At 37.1% G+C, this 20098-nt stretch overlaps 1 protein-coding gene across 5 annotated transcripts in view; it reads right to left on the reverse strand.

Moving 5' to 3' along the window:
• Positions 1–20098, reverse strand: part of SNRK (SNF related kinase) — a 58172-nt gene that overhangs the window by 12950 nt on the left and 25124 nt on the right. For all 5 annotated transcript variants that reach the window (XM_041734362.1, XM_041734363.1, XM_041734364.1 and 2 more), the window contains one exon: positions 1810–1951. In XM_041734362.1, the coding sequence (XP_041590296.1) occupies positions 1810–1951 (142 nt within the window). The remainder of the gene's footprint in view (positions 1–1809; positions 1952–20098) is intronic.

Below are 20098 nucleotides of genomic sequence, written 5' to 3' on the forward strand. Positions count from 1 at the left end.
AATTGGAAATGTAAAACACCCCTCTAAAAATTTAGAGGTGAAATAAACCATTTGAAGCTAAAAAATAATCAGAACTAAATAATAACAGGGCTATAAATCAAAACTAGTAAGATATCACAAAAAATGGTACAAGGAGGCAATTTATAACCTTAACTATGACATTAGAAAATGAAAATTTGTGAGCTAAGTATCCAACATAAAAAAAAAAGAGAATTTGCCCATGAAGGAGGTAGAAGGAAGTAATAGATGAAATTCACAACATAAAACAAAAAATACAAGTCAATTAATAAAGATAAAAGGCAGTTCCTTGAAAAAGACTAATAAAATTAACAAACCTCAGGCAAGAACTGATCAAGACCAAAACAAGAGAAGGCAAAAACTGTTAATACTGGAATGATAAAGGGCAACATCTCCACTGATCTATATATTTTACAAATATAACCAGAGAACGTAAATACTTGAGGCCAATACATCTGAAAATTTAGATAAAATGGGCAAGCTCCTTAAAAAAAGTTCACAAAATTGACATAGGAAAAAGTAGAAAACTGAATAGTCCTACAATTATTAAAAATAATTCCTCTAGAAGAGAGAGAAGGCTTCTAAGATATTACAACTGTTCTATTTCTAATGCTTCTAAGATATTACAACTGTTCTATTTCTAATGCTGGACAACAGGTTCTACCATTCTCCCATCTACAATCTCATATCATCTCACATACAGGAGAAGCCTGTATTTGAATCCAGAGAGTTTGAATAGGTAGGTTCTTAATCATCTACCACATGGGCCTAAGATGGGGTTCCATTTAGAGAAAAGATTTCTCAAACCATAAGATTTCCTTCTTACAAGTTGATGAGAAAAACTCAAATCTTTGTTACAGAAAATCCTTTAATCTCAGCTGAACTTACTCAGAAAAGATCACCCATTTTAAAAAAAAATATATATATATATATATATCACCCATAATGTCAATGAAATACTGAACTTCTAACAGTACTTTTATTCCATTACTGTACTTCTCACTATACATATCATAGAACTATAAAGTCCTTTAAATTCCAAATAATCAAATTAAGTGTACTTTTGGTTGCTGGCTTCTCACAGTCACATTAACCAATTGAGGAGAGCAGTGCATGAATAAAATTAAGGAACACATTACGTAAAACTTTAAAATGGTGTGTTGGTGGTCTATTTCAGGCAAAGAAATCTCTTAACTTTTCTCTGGAATTTAAAATAATTCCAGGTGGTCTTGCTTTTTTGGTAATATCTTCATTTCAAGCATCTAACTACCATTCCTAGAGGCTGAAGAGGAATATAATGGGTTTCTTGAAAACAAGCATATTTAAGAAATAGACTAATACATTTTGCACTCCAATATTAGATTTCAAATCATATTCCGGGTTAACCTCTCAAAACACAGTTAACAAAAAATTATCGGTTCAAAAATTAAACAAACCCAGCAGATGCTTATATGCTGAAGTTACCTCAAAGTTTTTTTTGATGTTATTGGAATAAAACAAAACTTCTGGGGTGCCTGCATGGCTCAATCAGTTAGGCATCTAACTCTTGATTTCGGGTCAGGTCATGATCTCAGGGACATGAGACTGAGCCCCAAGTAGGGCTCTACACACAGGGCCGGGTCTGCTTGAAATTCCCTCTTCCTCCCTTTCCTTTTGCCCCTTCTCCTCCCCTTGCTCATGCTATCAATCAATCAATCAATCAATCAATCAAAATCTTTAAAGAAATAAATAAAACTTCTGGTTTTATTATGAGTGCTTAAGTTTTCATATTCTTGCTCTGTTTTTACTTACTCTTTACACTCTTTGGACACATGGGATGGTACTGTATATTTGCAATCCATGATCATTGTCAATGTTTCACTGTCATTGGCCTCTTGAAAGGGTGGCTGCCCACACACCAACATGAAAAGGATCACTCCCAGACTCCATATATCTACAAATCAAAGACATACTGTTAAATATTGGGTAAGTCAGAAAACCAAAAGCACTAAGAGCAAAAAGAGACTAACAATATTACTTTATTAGAATAGTGAAAAGCAATTATATCTCAAAGAAAAACATCTAAGAAGAAAACTTAAGTCTCAATAAGGCAGGGAAGGTATCTGTCTTGTTCACTGTTTTTATATTCACTTCAGCCACACAGTGAATAGTCAATAAATGTTCAGCAAAGAGACAAATCAATTCATTAATGGCAAGAACATCACGTGGAAAGTGCCTATCAAGGTTCCCAAACCAATGGACAACAGATGGCTGGCTGTCTTTCTCATATTGCTATTTACCAAAGAAAAAACTAAAATATATTAATACTCTGAGACATGAAAAAGATTTTTGCTTAACATCACAATTATCTCAGGTGTTCTTTACTTCAGTCCTGGTGAGATAACCAGACAATGTAAGTCACAGTCATTTTATAGTTAAGAAAATTAAAATTCAGAGAAGAAATATTTCTGTGCTATCAAAGAAAAGGACAGGTTATACATCACTTCAGAGGACAGAACTAGGTCTGAAGGTGTAAGTAACGAGGAGGTACACTTTGGTTTAAAAACAGCAGAAGCTCCTTAATAAAACACTGGAAGAGACAGTAGGTTTCGTATTTCAGCAAAGGCGAGGCTGTCTAATATTCTGCACAAGACATTCCTGTAGTGATTGTAAGACTGGACTAGTTGACATCTGAGGACACTCTGAACCTTCCTAACTCCTAGGAGTGAGACTAACTCCTACAAGATCAAATAACGCCCTATTTCTTGCCATTAGATAAAAATCTCACCAATCAGTTGGGACAATGATGCTTTTTCAAATGAAAAAAGGATGAATTCATTTAGGAAGGGTACCACAAATCATTCATTCATCCCAGAAACTAAAGTATAGGCATAATTACATAAGCATTAATATAATAAGAGATGAATTCAAGAAGCTTTCGACCACAAAAAGAAGAGAATGCAAACCACAAGGACTTTGACACATCTGTTAATACTCAGCTGCTGTTTCCATTTAAGCTTAAACACCCAAATAATGTAGGATCCATATTATTTTCCAGCAGAATTACAACCTGTCAATAAAATATCTTCTCCTTGGTCCAAACTAAACAAATAGAGCAAGAAGGGCAGAAACCCAACAGTTATACACACTGTGATTTTTTTTTTTGTATGTACAATAAATTTTACTAAGGATGCTTCAATGAAAATTAGTGAAGCAGATGGAAAAATCTATTAAACTTAAACACTACATATGCAAGAATGAAAGGGACTTAAAGATCATTCAGTCCAAACCCCTGGCTCTTCAGTGTCTCCAGGAGGTCTGCCTAGCATTGCTTGTTGGCTGCATACATTACGTGACCTAGAGCCCCAGGACAGCAAGCTGGCTCAGGACTCCACTCTACTCACTGACCCACATTTCTTTACCTTGATCTTGGAATGCAGATGGCCATCCCCATACAAAGTCAAACAATCAGAATAATGGTGGCTAGCTGCACCTACTATTTAAATATCCAGTGGGTGGGGATCCCTGGGTGGCTCAGCGGTTTAGTGCCTGCCTTCAGCCCAGGGTGTGATCCTGGAGTCCCGGGACTGAGTCCCACATCGGGCTCCCTGCATGGAGCCTCTCTCTGCTCTGTGCCTGTGCCTCTGTGTGTGTGTGTGTGTGTCTGTCATGAATGAGTGAATGAATGAATGAATGAATAAATAAATAATAAAAAATCTTTAAAAAAATATCCAGTGAGAAGAATTTATAACACAAATACCAGTTGTAACTTGTTGGGAATTTCAACGGAAATCTATATAGTTGTTTAACTTAAACCCTCTTTGAACAACCTGAACCTATTATTGGTTACCTGCCCCAACTTGCAAGCCACTACTATGAACAAGTGACAATTATAATCATTCTCGCTTTAATACATGTGTCCCTCATTTTACAAAGCAGTTATATTTTTAGAAATTCACTATAAAGTAAACTCATCTTTTCACTAATGTTCTTTATAGAAGGAAAACACACATTTTTATTTTTGATTGATTTATATTATTTTCTGCTATTCTGATTCTTTTTAGCTATCTCATCCTCAAAGAAGGGAAGATATTTTAAGTGGCTTGCAATAAAAACACATAAACATAAAAATCAGGGTAGTTAAAATAAAAACTGTCTTCTCTCTTCCATTGTTCAAATATTGACAATGTCTAAAGCTACTACTATAACCAAGTCCAACCATTAATACACATGTATTTGAGATACAATCAGTTCATATCTTTCCATACAAATCCTACAAAAAAATTTTTATAAAATGAATTTGGTTACATTATTTCTTCCACCATTTCATGGTTTAACTGGATAAATCAGCCTGGTTATTTCAGTTTTTTCTTTATACTAAATTGGAGATGATATCTGGTGCTGCAATTATACAAAGCTGATGTTCTAAAAGTGTAACAGATAACATAAACATCAACTAATAATTACCTCAAATTCTTATCTGGTTAAAGAAAACTTTCATTTTCTGTTAAATCCCAACCTCAAACAGCAACAAGGAAGTTCAATTATTTGGAAATGTTCTCTTCAGGATCATTTGCCCAAGCAAACTCACACACCACTCGTTAGGAAGTGGTGCATGGTTAGAAGAGTAAAAGGAGAAAAACAACATAAATATATATACTGTTTCTAGTCAGGGTTCAAATAATTTCCAAACACAGAAACGCTTAAAATTTGAGAAATTTAGAAATATGATTCTGTGCCTGATACTTTACATTGCTATGTGACATTATATGAAGCATCTAGAATAGAGAAGAGCAGCAATGTGACTAAGGGAGCCGTTTTAGAAAGGGCAAATGACCTCTCACTGAGACAACGTGACTATTCAAGGGGCTGCTTATTCCATTTACTTATTTTCCAGACTTAATTTCTCTTCTTATTCTACTTTTTAGTATTTGAATGATTTTACGTGTCCACCCTAAAGGCCAAAGGAAAGAGAAAAAAAAAATCATCAAAGTGGTATGACTTTAACCAAGTACTTAAATGTGTCCCCCATCATTAAATGGGAATAGTAACAGTAATGCATTGCCTCTTAATGCTGCTGAGGGCATTAAAGAGATGAAAGTCAAGTCCATGCTGGGTATTCGGGCCAGAGCCCAGCACACAGAAAGCATCCTAAGGAGGCTGCACTGTCCTGCCTTCATGCATCTGTGCCGGGTGGGCACTGTTTCTGAGCACTGCGGACCCAGAGATGAATGGGGACACACCTGCCTTTCCAGGGCTCTCAATTCACTGTGAGAGACAAGCAGCAGGTAAGCTCAAGAAGGCACAAAGCCAACACAGACAAGAAAAACTAGTGGACGTGGGGGGAGAGGAACAGGAAAGGTCTCTCAGTAATGCAGCTACGAAAGATGACAATTCATGATCCGGGGTTCCCAGGACAAGACATCTGATATTACAGGACTAACAATGGCATCAGGACAGATTATCTATCATATTCTCCTCAAACGAGGGAGGGAGTTGGTAGTTGTCTTAATAAAATTTTATTTTTGTGATTATTTTAAAATATCTTTTTCCATTAAAAAAGGAAAAACTTGCTTACAAAACTAAACACTCCCAAGGTACAGATCATACACTCAGCTTGGGATCCACCAAGTCTATAACTGGCGGTAGAGGATGGACAGGGGGAAAGAGACAGAAAGAGCACAGAATAGGGACTTTACATTATTTCTATTTTTAAAAATGTTAATGGAATTGTCTACTCAAAGGTACACATGTTAACAAATATTAACCATCTGAAAAATCAAATTTAATGTTGATACTCCTATCTAAAGCATATGTTTTGATTTCAGACCCAGCTATAGGTCCTTGGTTAATAAAACTGGAAAAAGAAAACACCACTTAATAAATGCAGTTCCTTTGATTAAAAAAAACACTTCCAACTCATGGAATTGTGGGAAGGGGTGGAAAGATAATGAGGTCTTTGTTAGTAAAAAGACTGGAAGTTACTGGTCCCCTTCCTGGCAGCTCTCAAGTTAGCTGGAAATAAGATCACAAAAATAAGCACTGACATCTCCTTCACCAGCTAACATTCAGCAGGTCAACTTACTGAATAATACAATTTAATTATGCCATTTCTAGGGTTGGAGGTGGAGTTTATACACAAAGGTCATTTTAGGCAGGCTGACAAAAAATCAAAAATGAAAACAAAACAATAAAAGAACATGCTAATGATTAATTTGAAAAAAAGCTACTGCCAAATGGTGGGGCAGGGGTTAGGTGGAGGATGATATAATTGAGAGGTTTTCTAAAAAATCATTTCTGAAGTGAATTATCCAGAGAGCAAAAGTGCGAGCAGGGATTAGAAATAAAAATGGGAAGACCAGAAGAAAAGTTTCACGTGGAAACCTCTATTTCTTCCTTCTGGCTTTCTTTTATCAGTATAGCCATTAACCATAACAGAAGCTACCGAATGTTCTAAAATCACTACAGATGAAGCAGGGACCAGCACCTTTTACAACACCACTTACAACCAGCAGGATTTATGCGATCACTTTTCAGTTCCAACTGTGGTTACTGGCCACTGACATATGACCCAAAACTAATGTAAAAGGCAATGCTTTCTTAGTGCTGTTACACAAACACATAGGTCTCAGGATATCTGTAACTCATATGGATATTCAGAAACCCTAGGTCTACTAATGTGAATTCCTCCCTACACAGTAAGAACTACTTATCTATATTCAACATCACCTAGAACTCTGATTACTGAAGATTCTTGTTCCCAACAAGATCAGTGGTTGGTTCTGAGGGACCAGACTAGAGACCATTCTCCAAGTGGTCTTCTGAACTAACAGGGTTAAGAGTGGGGCGGAAGAGGAACGAAACATTTGATTAAGTCCATATTTTAAAGTACTTATTATTATTTCTGGTTTTACCAATACTCTGGTTAGAAGCAAAGGTTTATCAAAGTAATAACCATTTCTTCTCTTAAGAAGAAAGTTAGGGGGCAGCCCCAGTGGCTCAGCGGTTTAGCACTGCCTTCAGCCCAGGGCGTGATCCTGGAGACCCTGGATGGAGTCCCACATCGGGCTCCCTGCATGGAGCCTGCTTCTCCCTCTGCCTGTGTCTCTGCCTCTCTCTCCTTCTGTGTCTCTCATGAATAAATAAATGAAGAAGAAGAAGAAGAAGGAAGAAGGAAGAAGAAAGAAGAAAGAAAAAAGAAGAAAGAAGAAGAGGAGGAGGAGGAGGAAGAAGAAAGTTAGAATGAATGCCATCATTCATACCTACTTCAAAACACTTCTTTCCCACACCTGAATTCATCTAAATGCCCCCTGAGGACTTCAAAAATCAATGCTGTCCACACTAAGTTTGTCACCTTTTACCCAAATCTATTCATCTCATCTAAGTTCTAGTGTGGTCTTATGGCACCTCCACCTATCCAGTCAAAACCTGGGAGGCACCCAGACTCTGTACCACAGAGTCCTCTGACTTCCTTCTGGAAGTCAGGAAGATCCTGCCAACTCCTGCACATGCCCACAATCCTCCAAGGCTCCTCCTACCACTGACGCTCGACTCTCCCTGAGATCTGCCCAATTGCCCTCCAACCTAGCAACCAAGGCATCACCACAGTGAGCTGTAATTAGATGTTTTCCTCTATTACTCAGAGCTCCTGGAGAGCAGAACCCGTCCCCTACACCCTCAGAAATTTGCTGAATGTCAGAGTGAACCTGAAGCTGAAGAGAAAGGAGTACTTTGGCAAATACTGCTTGGGTAGGGCCCTGCAAAAGGCAGTTGCTCCTGCAGGGGCAGTCACTAGGTTATTACGGTCTTTCAGATAAAAGCTAAGAGGGAAAGGAGCTGGAGTACCCGGGGTGGGGGGAGGTGAGGATCAGTAAAGAGAAGCTGCAGTTTGTTTCAGTTAGGGGTTTGACGCCTTGCGCAAACTTGTTTTTTCAATTCAAAAGAAAACAGGAAAAAGTTCAAGAAGTCCAGAGGTTATCAATCATACACTGTGGGATTGCACATGGTCATAAATCCAAACCAGACAAGCAGCAGATACCCTTCCAACTCAGCATTCTTTCATAAATTGCTTTACAAATCTGATTTTAGTGAACTTTATAGATGAAGAGCAAAAAAGATAGGCCAGGCTAAAATCATGTGATTTCCTTCAGTATGGCCTAATGAAAAGAGCAGGCCTGGGCTAAAGCATCAGAGACCTGGGATCAAAATCCTACCTCGGCCATGTAATTAGTTATGTGTTCTTAGCCAAGTTATATCTGCCTTCTGTGCCTCAGTTTTCTCTTCTACAAAAGGTGGACACTCCCAGTCATCTGGTAATTTCTGAGAGGGTGTCTGGGGCAAAGAGCCCTACATGTATCACTACAGAATGTGCAAGGATGGAGAAAATCCTTACCTCTAAGTATAGGAGACAGGTAGGGAAAAGCAAAAAGAATTTAATACTTTTTATTCCACCTACTTCTGTACTATTTAAATTATCTTACAAGAGCATTCATTTATTGCTTGTTTAAAAAGTAATTAAAATTAGGTGTGCTTAACAGAACATTATGAAGTGTACGTACTTCAGTGGGATAAGCAAAAACATCTTTAGAGCAATGTAAAGGTAATTTAACAACAACAAAAAAAAAAGCCTACTCGTTGAGATAGTGATTCTCAACCTGTGGCCTGGGGACACTTGGTTCTGCAAGGTTTCCTTAATGAATTCATAGACTAATCCTTCCACAGCATAAATAGTTACAGTAGGAATTATTTTAGTTTGAATTTTAGCAAAATTATCTTCTTTCAAGGACCAAAAAACCTCTCAAATAATATACACTGGGTCTTGTGAGGCCAGAGAAGGGGCCACATCAGTGCTGCTGGCCATTTCACCCTCTACTTCCATGTGTGCTGGAGCATAGCACTCCCAAGGGTTCACAAGGGGAAGAGGACACCAAAGCCAGAGCCACCACAGTGCAACCCACCTCAGGGGCATTCCCAAATCTCCAACTAGCCAAAACAGTTCCTCAAGGCATTTCTAAATACCTGGGTGAGGCAGGAATTCGTTACAAATTCACAGTTTCCCAAAATTATACCTTTAAAAAAATACCTTGTAAAGACTAAATACTTCCTTTTACACTAAGCTTATGGGAAAAAAATCTTTGGCTTTTGTCTAATTTCATCATAACACTAGCCACAAAGTCTAAAGTGTTCATATTTTAGAAATACTTTTAAAATGTGGAAAACAGGACCATGAGCATGGCAACATGCACACCTTCTTCTATAATAAATTTCAACATGGATGCTCTTCAGAAAGGGGAGCTGCTGCTGTGGATACACAGTGACTGCAGACTTAGTTTTCAGAAGTGATTTCACATGTCAACTTCCCACGAGATTATGAATGATGCAAATTTCACAAGTCTAACTTTGATCTAAAAGTAGGAATGCTTAGATTTAGAATCAAATCTAAAAATGTCCAATTCTATTTGTCTAGTCAAACAATATAAACCATGCACACTAAAGAATTGTATGATTAGCATTTTATAAATGTGAAGTCTGCTTGATGCTTTATTCTAATAGGTAGTGGAATATTCTGATGTTTTCTTAAATTTATTCTAAGAACGCTGAGCCTTTTGCATAAGGCTGAGGTATGCTAACATAAGAAAAATATAAAAGCCATTAAAATATCAGTTAATAAAAATCACCTGCATAGGGACGCTGGGTGGCTCAGTGGTTGAGCATCTGCCTTCGGCCCAGGCATGATCCTCGGATCCGGACTGAGTCCCTCATCGGGCTCCAGTCCCACATCAGGCTCCCCTTGGGAGTCTCTGCCTATGTTTCTGCCTCTCTGTCTCCCATGAATAAATAAATTTTTTTTAAAAATCACCTGCATATACCAACTCCCACCGGTTCTCTTTCAAAAGGCACACCATATTTAATGCATGTGGGGGATACAAAATCAAATGAAGTTTATCCTTTAACAGAACACGTTACCCTAGATTGCCCAAAATGTTTAAACTTGTCAAAAGACTTTAACTTTCTCATTGAGGATAAAGAGGAAAAAAACTTTAAAATAGTGTATTTGCTGTAATAAGATTCAAAATTCAAACTAATTGGTTCTTGAAATGTTTGATTTTGGTTTGTTTTCCATGCATAACACCTAAATAGGCATGTGGCTGAAAGTGTATAAAACTTATTTTCCTACCTTAAAAAAAAAGTCAGCATGTTTTTTCTTCCTAGGAATTACAATAAACATACAATCCGGTTAGTTCCACATGGGATTATGACTATTCCTTCATATTAAAACTTTAGCTAGAAAGCTCTCTCAAATATAACCATGCATTTCCCAGTGTTTAACATTTATTTTTTTTCAGATTATGAGAAATACATGTTTAGGGGCAGAAGATTCTATCAGCAGCCTGTGGGAGTCCCTCACACACTCATCAACACCACAGACATTCTTTAATATTAGCCTATTAGGTAAAGATACGATAATTTGTTTTAATTTGTACTGTATTTTCTTTCATTATCCTGATTATTTTCCCCTCATATTCAGCCATTCTGAGGATGTAGTTCTCATTTGCATTCTCCTGATGACTAATGATGTGGAGCACCTATATGTGCTTATTTGCCATATTATGTCTTCTTTGGTGAATTATGTGTTCACATCCTTCATTCATTTTAATATTGGGTTGCCTTTTAATTTATTGAGTTTTGAGAGTTTTTTATATACCATCTCTAGCAATAAAGAAAAACAGCTTTATCTTAAAATGGTCATATTGACTGCATTTACATTATTTCCTGAAAAACAGCTTCAAAAGCTTTTTTAAAAAATTACTGAAGTACAGCTGACATAGTGTTATATTAGTTTCAAGCGTACAACATAGCGATTTGACAATTCTACACATTATTCAGTGCTCATGATAAACGTCACCTTATGTTATTACAATATTACTTGTACTTTCCACTTCCATGACTTACTTAAATCTGTACCTCTTAATCCCCTTTATCTATTTCACCCCTCTCCCCACCCCCCAAACCCTCTGGCAACCATGCATTTGTTCTCTGTACTTAAGAATCTGATTTTTTAATTTTTGTTTTTTAGATTCCTTTGTAAGTGAAAACATGGCATTTGACTTTGACTTACTTAGCATAATACCCTCTTGGTCCATCCATGTTGTTACAAATGGCAAGATCTCACCCTTTTCTATGGCTGAAGTGTACTCCACTGTGTGTGTGTGTTTGTACACACTATATTGCCTTTATCCATTCATCTATCAATGGTTGCTTAGGTTGCTTCCATACCTTCGCTATTGTAAATAATGCTGCAATAAACATAAGGGTGCATAAATCTTTTCAAATTACTATTTTTGTTTTCTTTGGGTAAAAATCCAGTAGTGGAATTACTGGACTATACAGTATTTCTATTTTTAATTTTTTGAGAAACTACCATACTGTTTTCCACAGCAGCTGTACCAATAGTGCACAGGGGTTCCCTTTTCTCCACATCCTCACCAACACTTATTTCTTCTTTTTTTGATCTAGCCATTTTGATTGGTATGAAGTGATCTCCTACTATGGTTTCAATATACATTTCACTGATGATTAATGATGCTAAGCATCTTTCATGTGTCTGTTGGCCATCTGTATGCCTTCTTGGAGAAAATGTCTGTTCCTCTGCCCCATTTTTTAATTGGACTATTTGTGTTTTTTGGTGCTGAGTTATAGAAGTTCTTTATATATTTTGGATTTTAACCCCTTAGTGGATTTATCATTTGCATGTATCTTCTAACCTTTGGGAATTCTTTACATATTCTCTATCAGATATTTTCTCCCTGCTGGTGGCTTTACAGCATATTTCAAGAAGCAGGAGCTGATTTTTACACAATCCAATCTATCATATTTTTCTTTTATAGATCATGCTTTTGATATACCTAAAATAGTTTTTAAAAATAAAGTAAAATAGCTTTGCCTAAGTCAAAGATGCAAAGACCTTCTATATTTTCTTCGTTTTACAGTTTTATATTTCACATTTAAGTCTATGATACACATTGAGTTTAAGTCATGTAAGAAACGGATCAAGATTCATTTTCTGCATACAGATATCTAATAGTTCCAGCAACACTGTTGAAAAAACTACTTTTTTGCCACTGAATTGCTTTAGTATTTCCTCTGAAAATCATTTGACCATATATGTATGGATTTATTTATGGACTCTCTTCTATTCCACTGATCTATATGTATGCCTTTTCATTAATATCGTAGTCTTGATTATTGTAGCTTTATACTAAGTCCTGAATACTCCATTTACTTTTAATGTTAGACTTTTCCATATTTATTGTTTTTTTATGTAATTTTTTAATAAACTCTATTTTCATTTGTCTTTAGATTTCCTCATTGATTTGTAAAAGCTCTTTCTAGAGTAAGAATAGTAATCATCTATATTACAAATAATTTCCTTGGTTTCCATTATAATTTCTAAAAAATATGTGCACTATATCCATAAACTATTATCATACCTATCACCTTTTCCTTATGATTCCTGTTTAGAAGGCCAAGATCTTATGAATATTACCTGGGGGGGAGCTTAATTCTTTATATACAAATCCTTAATTCACCTAGAATTTATTTTGACACATAACATAGATAGGGATATATCATGCCTTCTTCCTTAAATGTTTAATTATTTCCAGTATAATTTATTAATTCCTCCTCTGATGCTTTCTAATAATGAGGAAGTGAAAACTATTTAGAGCCTGTTTTCCCACATCACTTAAAATTACTAAAGAACCATGCTAACACAGTGCTGTCTTTGGGGGCACTGGTCCTTACTCTAAAGGGCTACAAAGCAGGCACTGAATGAATTTTCATAAATGTGTGGCATCACTGTTTGCCAGGCACTGTGGTAAGCGCTGAGATGCAATCATAATGAGACCTTAGGGCTTGGAAATGAAGGGAAAATGTCCAGGAGAGATGGCACTACTGCCCTTTGTGTCCCTTGCCACAATTCATCTCTGTTCCTTCATTTGCAGAGAAAGAAACAAGCATCTGGCTTATAAAAAGATGGCTCCATCTTACCCTTCATCCAAGATACCCCTGTTAGAGCTGCTTCCATAACAAGTATGTACTTTGCCCTACCTCCAAGAGCCCATAACCAGTCCACATGGCCTGGACTCCATGTGGTAAACAAACATCCATATTTGGCTTTTTCTCCTCCCTCCTCCTTTTATTGAGAAATAACTGACATACACCTGTATAACTTTAAGGTATACAGAATGATAATTTGGTTTATACATATTGTGAAATGATTACAACAAATTTAGTCAACAACCATTATCTCATATAGATGCAATAAAAAGAAAAATTTCTCATGATGAGAATTCTTAGGATCTGTTCTCTTAACTCTCCTATATACCATACAACAGCGTTAACTACTGTCATCATGCTGTTCATTACATTTCCCGTATTTATTTATCTTATAACTGAAAGTTTGTATTTTTTTAATAAATTTATTTTTTATTGGTGTTCAATTTGTCAACATATAGAATAACACCCAGTGCTCATCCCGTCAAGTGCCCATTTCAGTGCCCGTCACCCAGTCACCCCCACCTGCCCGCCCACCTCCCCTAGTTCATTTCCCAGAGTTAGCAGTCTCTCATGTTCTCTCCCCTATTATTTCCCACTTATTTTTTCTCCTTTCCCCTTAATTCCCTTTCACTATTTTTTATATTCCCCAAATGAATGAGACCACATAATATTTGTCCTTCTCCGATTGACTTATTTCACTCAGCATAATACACTCCAGTTCCATCCACGTCAAAGCAAATGGTGGGTATTTGTCGTTTCTAATGGCTGAGTAATATTCCCTTGTATACATAGACCACATCTTTATCCATTCATCTTTCGATGGACACCGAGGCTCCTTCCACAGTTTGGCTATTGTGGACATTGCTGCTAGAAACATCGGGGTGCAGGTGTCCCGATGTTTCATTGCATCTGTATCTTTGGGGTAAATCCCCAGCAGCGCAATTGCTGGGTCGTAGGGCAGGTCTATTTTTAACTCTGAGGAACCTCCACACAGTTTTCCAGAGTGGCTGCACCAGTTCACCTTCCCACCAACAGTGCAAAGTTTGTATTTTTTGAACACCTTCCTCCAATTCCCCCTTCCCCCATCCCTCACCTCTGATAACCACAAATCTGACCTCTTTTTCTGACTATGCTGTTTGTTTTGGCTTGGTTTTAGACTCCACATATGAATAAGATCATACAATATTTATATTTCTGCCTTATTCTGCTTAGCGTAATACCTTCATGGTCCATATGTCACAAGTGGTAGGATTTCCTAATTTTTATAGCTGAATAATATCCTATTGTTTGTGTGTATATATATATATATACACACACACATATACACACCACAACTTCTTCATTCATTTATCCACTGATGGACACTAACAGTTGTTTCAATGTCTTGGCTACTAAATAATGCTGTTCTGAACATGGAGGTGTAGGTATCTTTTTGAATTAGTATTTTTCCTTTCATTGGATGTATTCCCAGTTTACATTCTAACTAACAGGGCACAGGGGTTCCCTTTTTCTCCATATCCACGCCAGCATTTGTGATAACAAATGTCTTTTTGATGATGGCCTTTCTAACAGGTATAAGGGGCATCTCCTTACATTGTGGTGTTAATTTGTATTTCTCAAATGATTAGTGATGCTGAACATCTTTTCATGTACATCTTCTCTGGAAAAACGTCTATTTAGGTTCTTTACCCATTTTTAATTAGATTATTTGGTTTTGCCACTACTGAGTTGTAGGAGTTCTTTATACATTTTGGATATTAATCACTTATCAGATATATGGTTTGCAAATATTTCTTCCCATTCCATAGGTTGTTTTTCACTTTGTTGATGATTTCTTTTCCTGTGCAGAAGCTTTTTTCTTTGATGTAGTCCCAGTTGTTTTTTATTTTATTGCTTGTCCTTTAGGTGTCATATCCAAAGAAATCATTACCAAGACCCATGTCAAGGAGGTTTTTCCTGTTTTCTTAAGAGTTTCTAAGAGCTAGGCAGAAATCCATTAATATATTAAGTTTTTAATCCATTTCAAGTTAATTTTTGTGACTGGTGTTAGGAGGGGTCAAGTGTCATTCTTCTACATGTGAACATCCAATTTTCTTCAATTTATTGAAGACAGTATCTTCTCTTCAATGAGGATTCCAGGCTCCCTTATCAAATATTAGTGAATGTAAATGCTTGAGTTTTTTTCTGGGCTCTTGATCCTGTTCCATTGGTCCATTTGTCTGTTTTTATGCCCAAACCACTCTTCTACAGGACTAGAGCTTTATAGCAGAGCTTGAAATCAGAAAGTATGCTTCCTGCTTTCTTCTTTCTCAGGATGGCTTTGGCTATTTTGGGTCTACTGTGGTTCCATATAAATTTTAGGAATGCTTTTTGCTATTTCTGTAAAAAAAAAAAAAATCTTTGGAATCTTGATAGAAATGGCACTGAATCTACAGATGGCTTTTGGTAGCAGTGACGTTTTAACAATATTAAATTCTTCCAATCCATGAACACAGGCTTCTTTCCATTTATTTGTATCTTTGCTATCTTTCACAAATGTCTTATAGTTTTCAAAGTAGAGCTCGCTTTCAAAATAGATAGGCTATATGTTTCTAAGACTTTTTCCATTTCTTTTAGGTTGTCCAGTTTGTCAGCATATAGCTGTTCTAGTATATTGTGTTTCCATTTTCCTATGTCTTGAGAAACTTTCACTTCCCCTTCTTCTTTGATCCACTGATTGTTCAGGAATATCATGTTTTTGAGTTTTCAGTTATGATTTCATTGTTCTTTCTCATCTTTGCTATCAGTGGGCCAACCTCTAAAAAGTCCCTAATGTTACCTACCTATGGGAAGGCTCAAAATACTAATTTACTGAACTTGCTAGAATTTTATGTAAAATTAACTAAATAAGGATCCAAGTGACACCCTGAATGAAAACTATAAACAAAATACATGAACTTTTACATGGGCTTAGGACAGCCCATTTCAGCATTCCAGGAGCATCTGCTTGCTTCATGGTGCTCTGCTATGGAACAACTCAAGAACTCATCTAAAGAAAGTGATCAATAAATATTTCTCTAAGAGGCACTGATAGCTAAGGATGCTGAAATTTGTTGCTCTTACATGAAGTAACTCAAGAATGAAGCCTTAAAAACTTCGTCAACATGGAAAGCTGTCCCCTTTCATCTCCTGACAGCAGCCAGAAGGGTCAAAAGTCAGAAACAGAACACAACTTCTCTAACTACTTTTGCTTTGGTTTACTAATGAATTCATTTTGATACCGAAGCTGGACAGTAAATCCAAAAATTTTTTATCAAGCTTTTTACTGACAACTTGATAATATGGCTATCCTTGGACAGATAACAACATATCCTACCCACAAACTGATGACTGAGAACAAAATTAGGATTAATCTAAAACCACCAGGATGTAATATATTTAACAGACTGAAGATCGTGCTGTCACAACCAGAAACAAAACGATAACTTGCTGAAACCTTGTTTTCAGGGCTTTGGAAGCAAAAGAAATAAATGAACTAAAATATCAGAATAGGGATGAGCCCTTTCTAAGAGCTAGGCAGAAATCCAAACAAGAATCATGTGACCTTGGGACTTTCAATGGATCACAAAAGTTCCTAAAAAGGTTAAACAAAATCAACTTATACTATACCTAAAAGAAAATTTTCTGTATGTCAACTTTTTAGAAACCTGAAAAATAGGTAAATTTAGGGAAAATATCACTAATCTGAAGCAAGAATATAAACTTGTAGTGGACTGAATATTTAAAATCTCATTTATTGGGGCACCTGAGTGGCTCAGTGGTTGAGCCTCTGCCTTTGGCTCAGGTAGTAATCCAGGGGTCCTGGGATCCAGTCCAGCATCAGGCTCCCCACAGGGAGCCTGCTTCTCTGCCTCTGTCTCTCTCATGAATTAATAAATAAAATCCTTAAAAATATATAAAAAATAAAAATAAATAAAATCTTTGTATCAATCAATTGGTATTTTATACATTAGTCTCCTAAGAATTTGTTAAGCCAGTTTTAGTCCTCTAGAAACTACTTACCACTGAGTACAAAACTGAGAATCACACCTTGGAAGATGGGGATCACACCACCTGAGAAGCTTCCTTGCTATCTACTGAAGCTCCTAATTCATGTTAAGTCTCTTTAAACTGTAACAAGGACCTCCTAATGTCAGTGAATAGTCAATACATACAAACTGTTAATAACACAAAATGGGCTTACAAAAAAAAAACACACACACACACATATCAAACACACCAAATATCTACAAATTAATTCTTTTTTTTTTAAGATTTTATTATTTACTTGACAGAGAAGAGCACAATCAAGGGGAGTGGGAGAGGGAGAAGCAGGCTCCCCACCGAACAGGGAACCCAATGCGGGGCTCAAACCCAGGATGCTGGGATCACAACCCAAGCCGAAGGCAGATACCTAATCAATTAAGCCACTTAGGCGCCCCTAATTCTCTGACTTTAAAAAACAAAAAACAAAAACACACCATATCCCCAATGACTTGATCTTCCTTTTGGAAGAAGCCCTGTCTATAAGCTTACTTTCAATTTTCTATTACAAACTTCCAAGTTATAACTAGGAAATTTAAAACACAGTAAGGAAAATAAGAGATCTAAATGTATAAAACAAAAAGTAAAGTAGCCAAAGGCACAAAAATAAGGACACTATTCTTCACCTATAATTTATGCTCCAAAACTTATTTCAAAACTGCCCATGTTCATCCTTCCTCTCAAAGTTGTGGGCACACTTTCTACTCAGCCCAGCAAGCCTGCAAGATCAGATCCAAAAAAGGGGCTTCAGAGTGGTCATATGTTATAACATGCCTGAAACTGCAGCTCTGCCTCTCCATGAAGAGAGGAACCACGGCTTCCATCAGACTCACAGTGAGTCCAGGACACATTAATATTTATCCAGAAAGCAGTGAAAAGGAGCGCCAATGTGAGCAAGGACATCAGGAGGGACCATGGGGTCAAAATTACACTTTGCAAACAAGTTTAAAAGAATGTACATTTTCATTTCTTTAGTTCATCTCTGCAATATTTACTCATTTAAACAAACATTAAGACCTTGTGGTTGTTTACCAGGTGATAGGGATGGGACTTAGATAAATACATAAACACACAGTTCTCTCTCTCAAAGACCTTACTATTGAGCAAGGGGCACAAGTGAGCCAACTGAAATGAGCAAGATCTGGTGTCATCCCATCCAATTCCAAAGGGAAAAGGCCATCAGGGCATGTGTCCCTTACATCATCCTGTTTTCAGCCATCTACAACCCCTCCCTTATTTCTATCTAGTATACCTACTCTGTGCCTGGCTGAATCCTAGGTGCAATTTAGATGTATCTACAAAGAGCATCTCACTCCACAAAGTCTTGTTCTCTTATTCACTGGACAGTGCCACAGATGCTGAGGTCCTACAATGTTTTCCCTAGGTTCCAAGGTTTAAGATAATTGAATTAAAATTTTATAATATTAAATTAGGCACTGCTCTGCACTATACTAGATATGATTTTAAAGACATCACCGTAATGTATAATCAATATTTTTTAATCAATAATCAATAAAAACTAGGTAAGATAAGTCAATGCTTTTCAAAGAAAAAGTAGGTTAGATAGAAAATGGGTTATAAAGAATGACTGGAAGAAGACATTTAAAAACAGCAAAGACATGTATTTGGAACCACAGTTGGAAGGAAGCACCAGTTCAACAGTACATCTCTGCTAATTAGCTTGGCTTAGCTCTATGGTGCCTTGTTCTATGTCTGCTCTCCATCTTTCTCCACCAAAGTCTGTATCAACATGTGAGGATCTGAGAGAAGCCACAGCCCTTGAAAGAAAAAAAACACACTACTATGTTCGTTAATGTGCCCGTGAAAGCATTTCCTAGGCAGCTGCTCTGGGAGTCATGACAACTCCAGGACCACACAGGCAACTTCCTGACGTGGAGGGACAGTTTCCCCAGAAACGGAGACATGTCACTAACAAGTCCCAACAGGCCATCTCAGGGCAAGAACAAGAGCGCAATTGAGAACAGCACGTGTATGTCAATACAGTTTTCATCAGTTCTTAAAAACACTACAGTGACTTTGCTCAACATTTGAGTTGTTTGTCCGGCAATGTATATTGTGACTAACAAGATTCCAAGTTTATTGTGTTGAAAGTTTGTGCTAACTACTGATTTTTTGTTTTGCAAACTAGTCTTTCTTCAACAGGTTTACACTTCTACACACGGACACACACACACACACACACACATACACACACACCCCAAACAGATCTGATGTTTTCAACTCCCTAAAGGTTTCCTGTGCTATAACCTGAATAGAAGTAGATTCAGTTTCTGTATTTCTGTGTTAAGACGGCTATTTTAAGTGTTTTATAAAGTTCTTCTAAAGTTCCAAGAAACCAACCAGTTACCAAATAAATATTTCCATTTGTTTTTATCTAACTTTAATTTAAAAAAAAAAGAGAAATCACTACTTTAGAAGCTAACCTATTTCCTACATTCTGAAAGTTAAATACAACAACAAACATGTGTGAGAAAAACACAAGAGCAAAGTTCTTGGGCCTGCCCCTCCCTCCTGGTTCTCTCACAGCAGCCAACATTTCAGAAACTCCCCTGAGGACAAATTTCCAAACACAAAGCAAGCACCTTGAAAGGAAAATGAGACCATGATCTTTAAATACCCTTTGGCACCGCAGAAACCTGATATAGTGTGACCACCCCCAAAAGGGTCACTGACAGTTGTATCTGATTGAAGACTGACTTTGTGTCTGGTGTTGAGCTAAGTACTTCCATGTTGTCATTCATCGAACTCCTTCAACAATGCTAAAGGCAGGAACTATCACTATCCTCATTTCAGATGGAGGTAACAGAGACCACAGAAGTGAGTCACGTGGGGAAGATGCGGCGCTGGGGCCCTCCACCTCTGGAGGAGAGGGCTGGGCCTGGCCAAGAGGGTGGCAGTGGGCAAGAGTGGCCTAAGCAGAGGGAAGGGGACAGAAGAGCCCAGAGACATGACTGGATGT

Source organism: Vulpes lagopus, chromosome 19 (genome assembly GCF_018345385.1).
Source record: "Vulpes lagopus strain Blue_001 chromosome 19, ASM1834538v1, whole genome shotgun sequence".
Lineage (NCBI taxonomy): Eukaryota > Metazoa > Chordata > Mammalia > Carnivora > Canidae > Vulpes > Vulpes lagopus.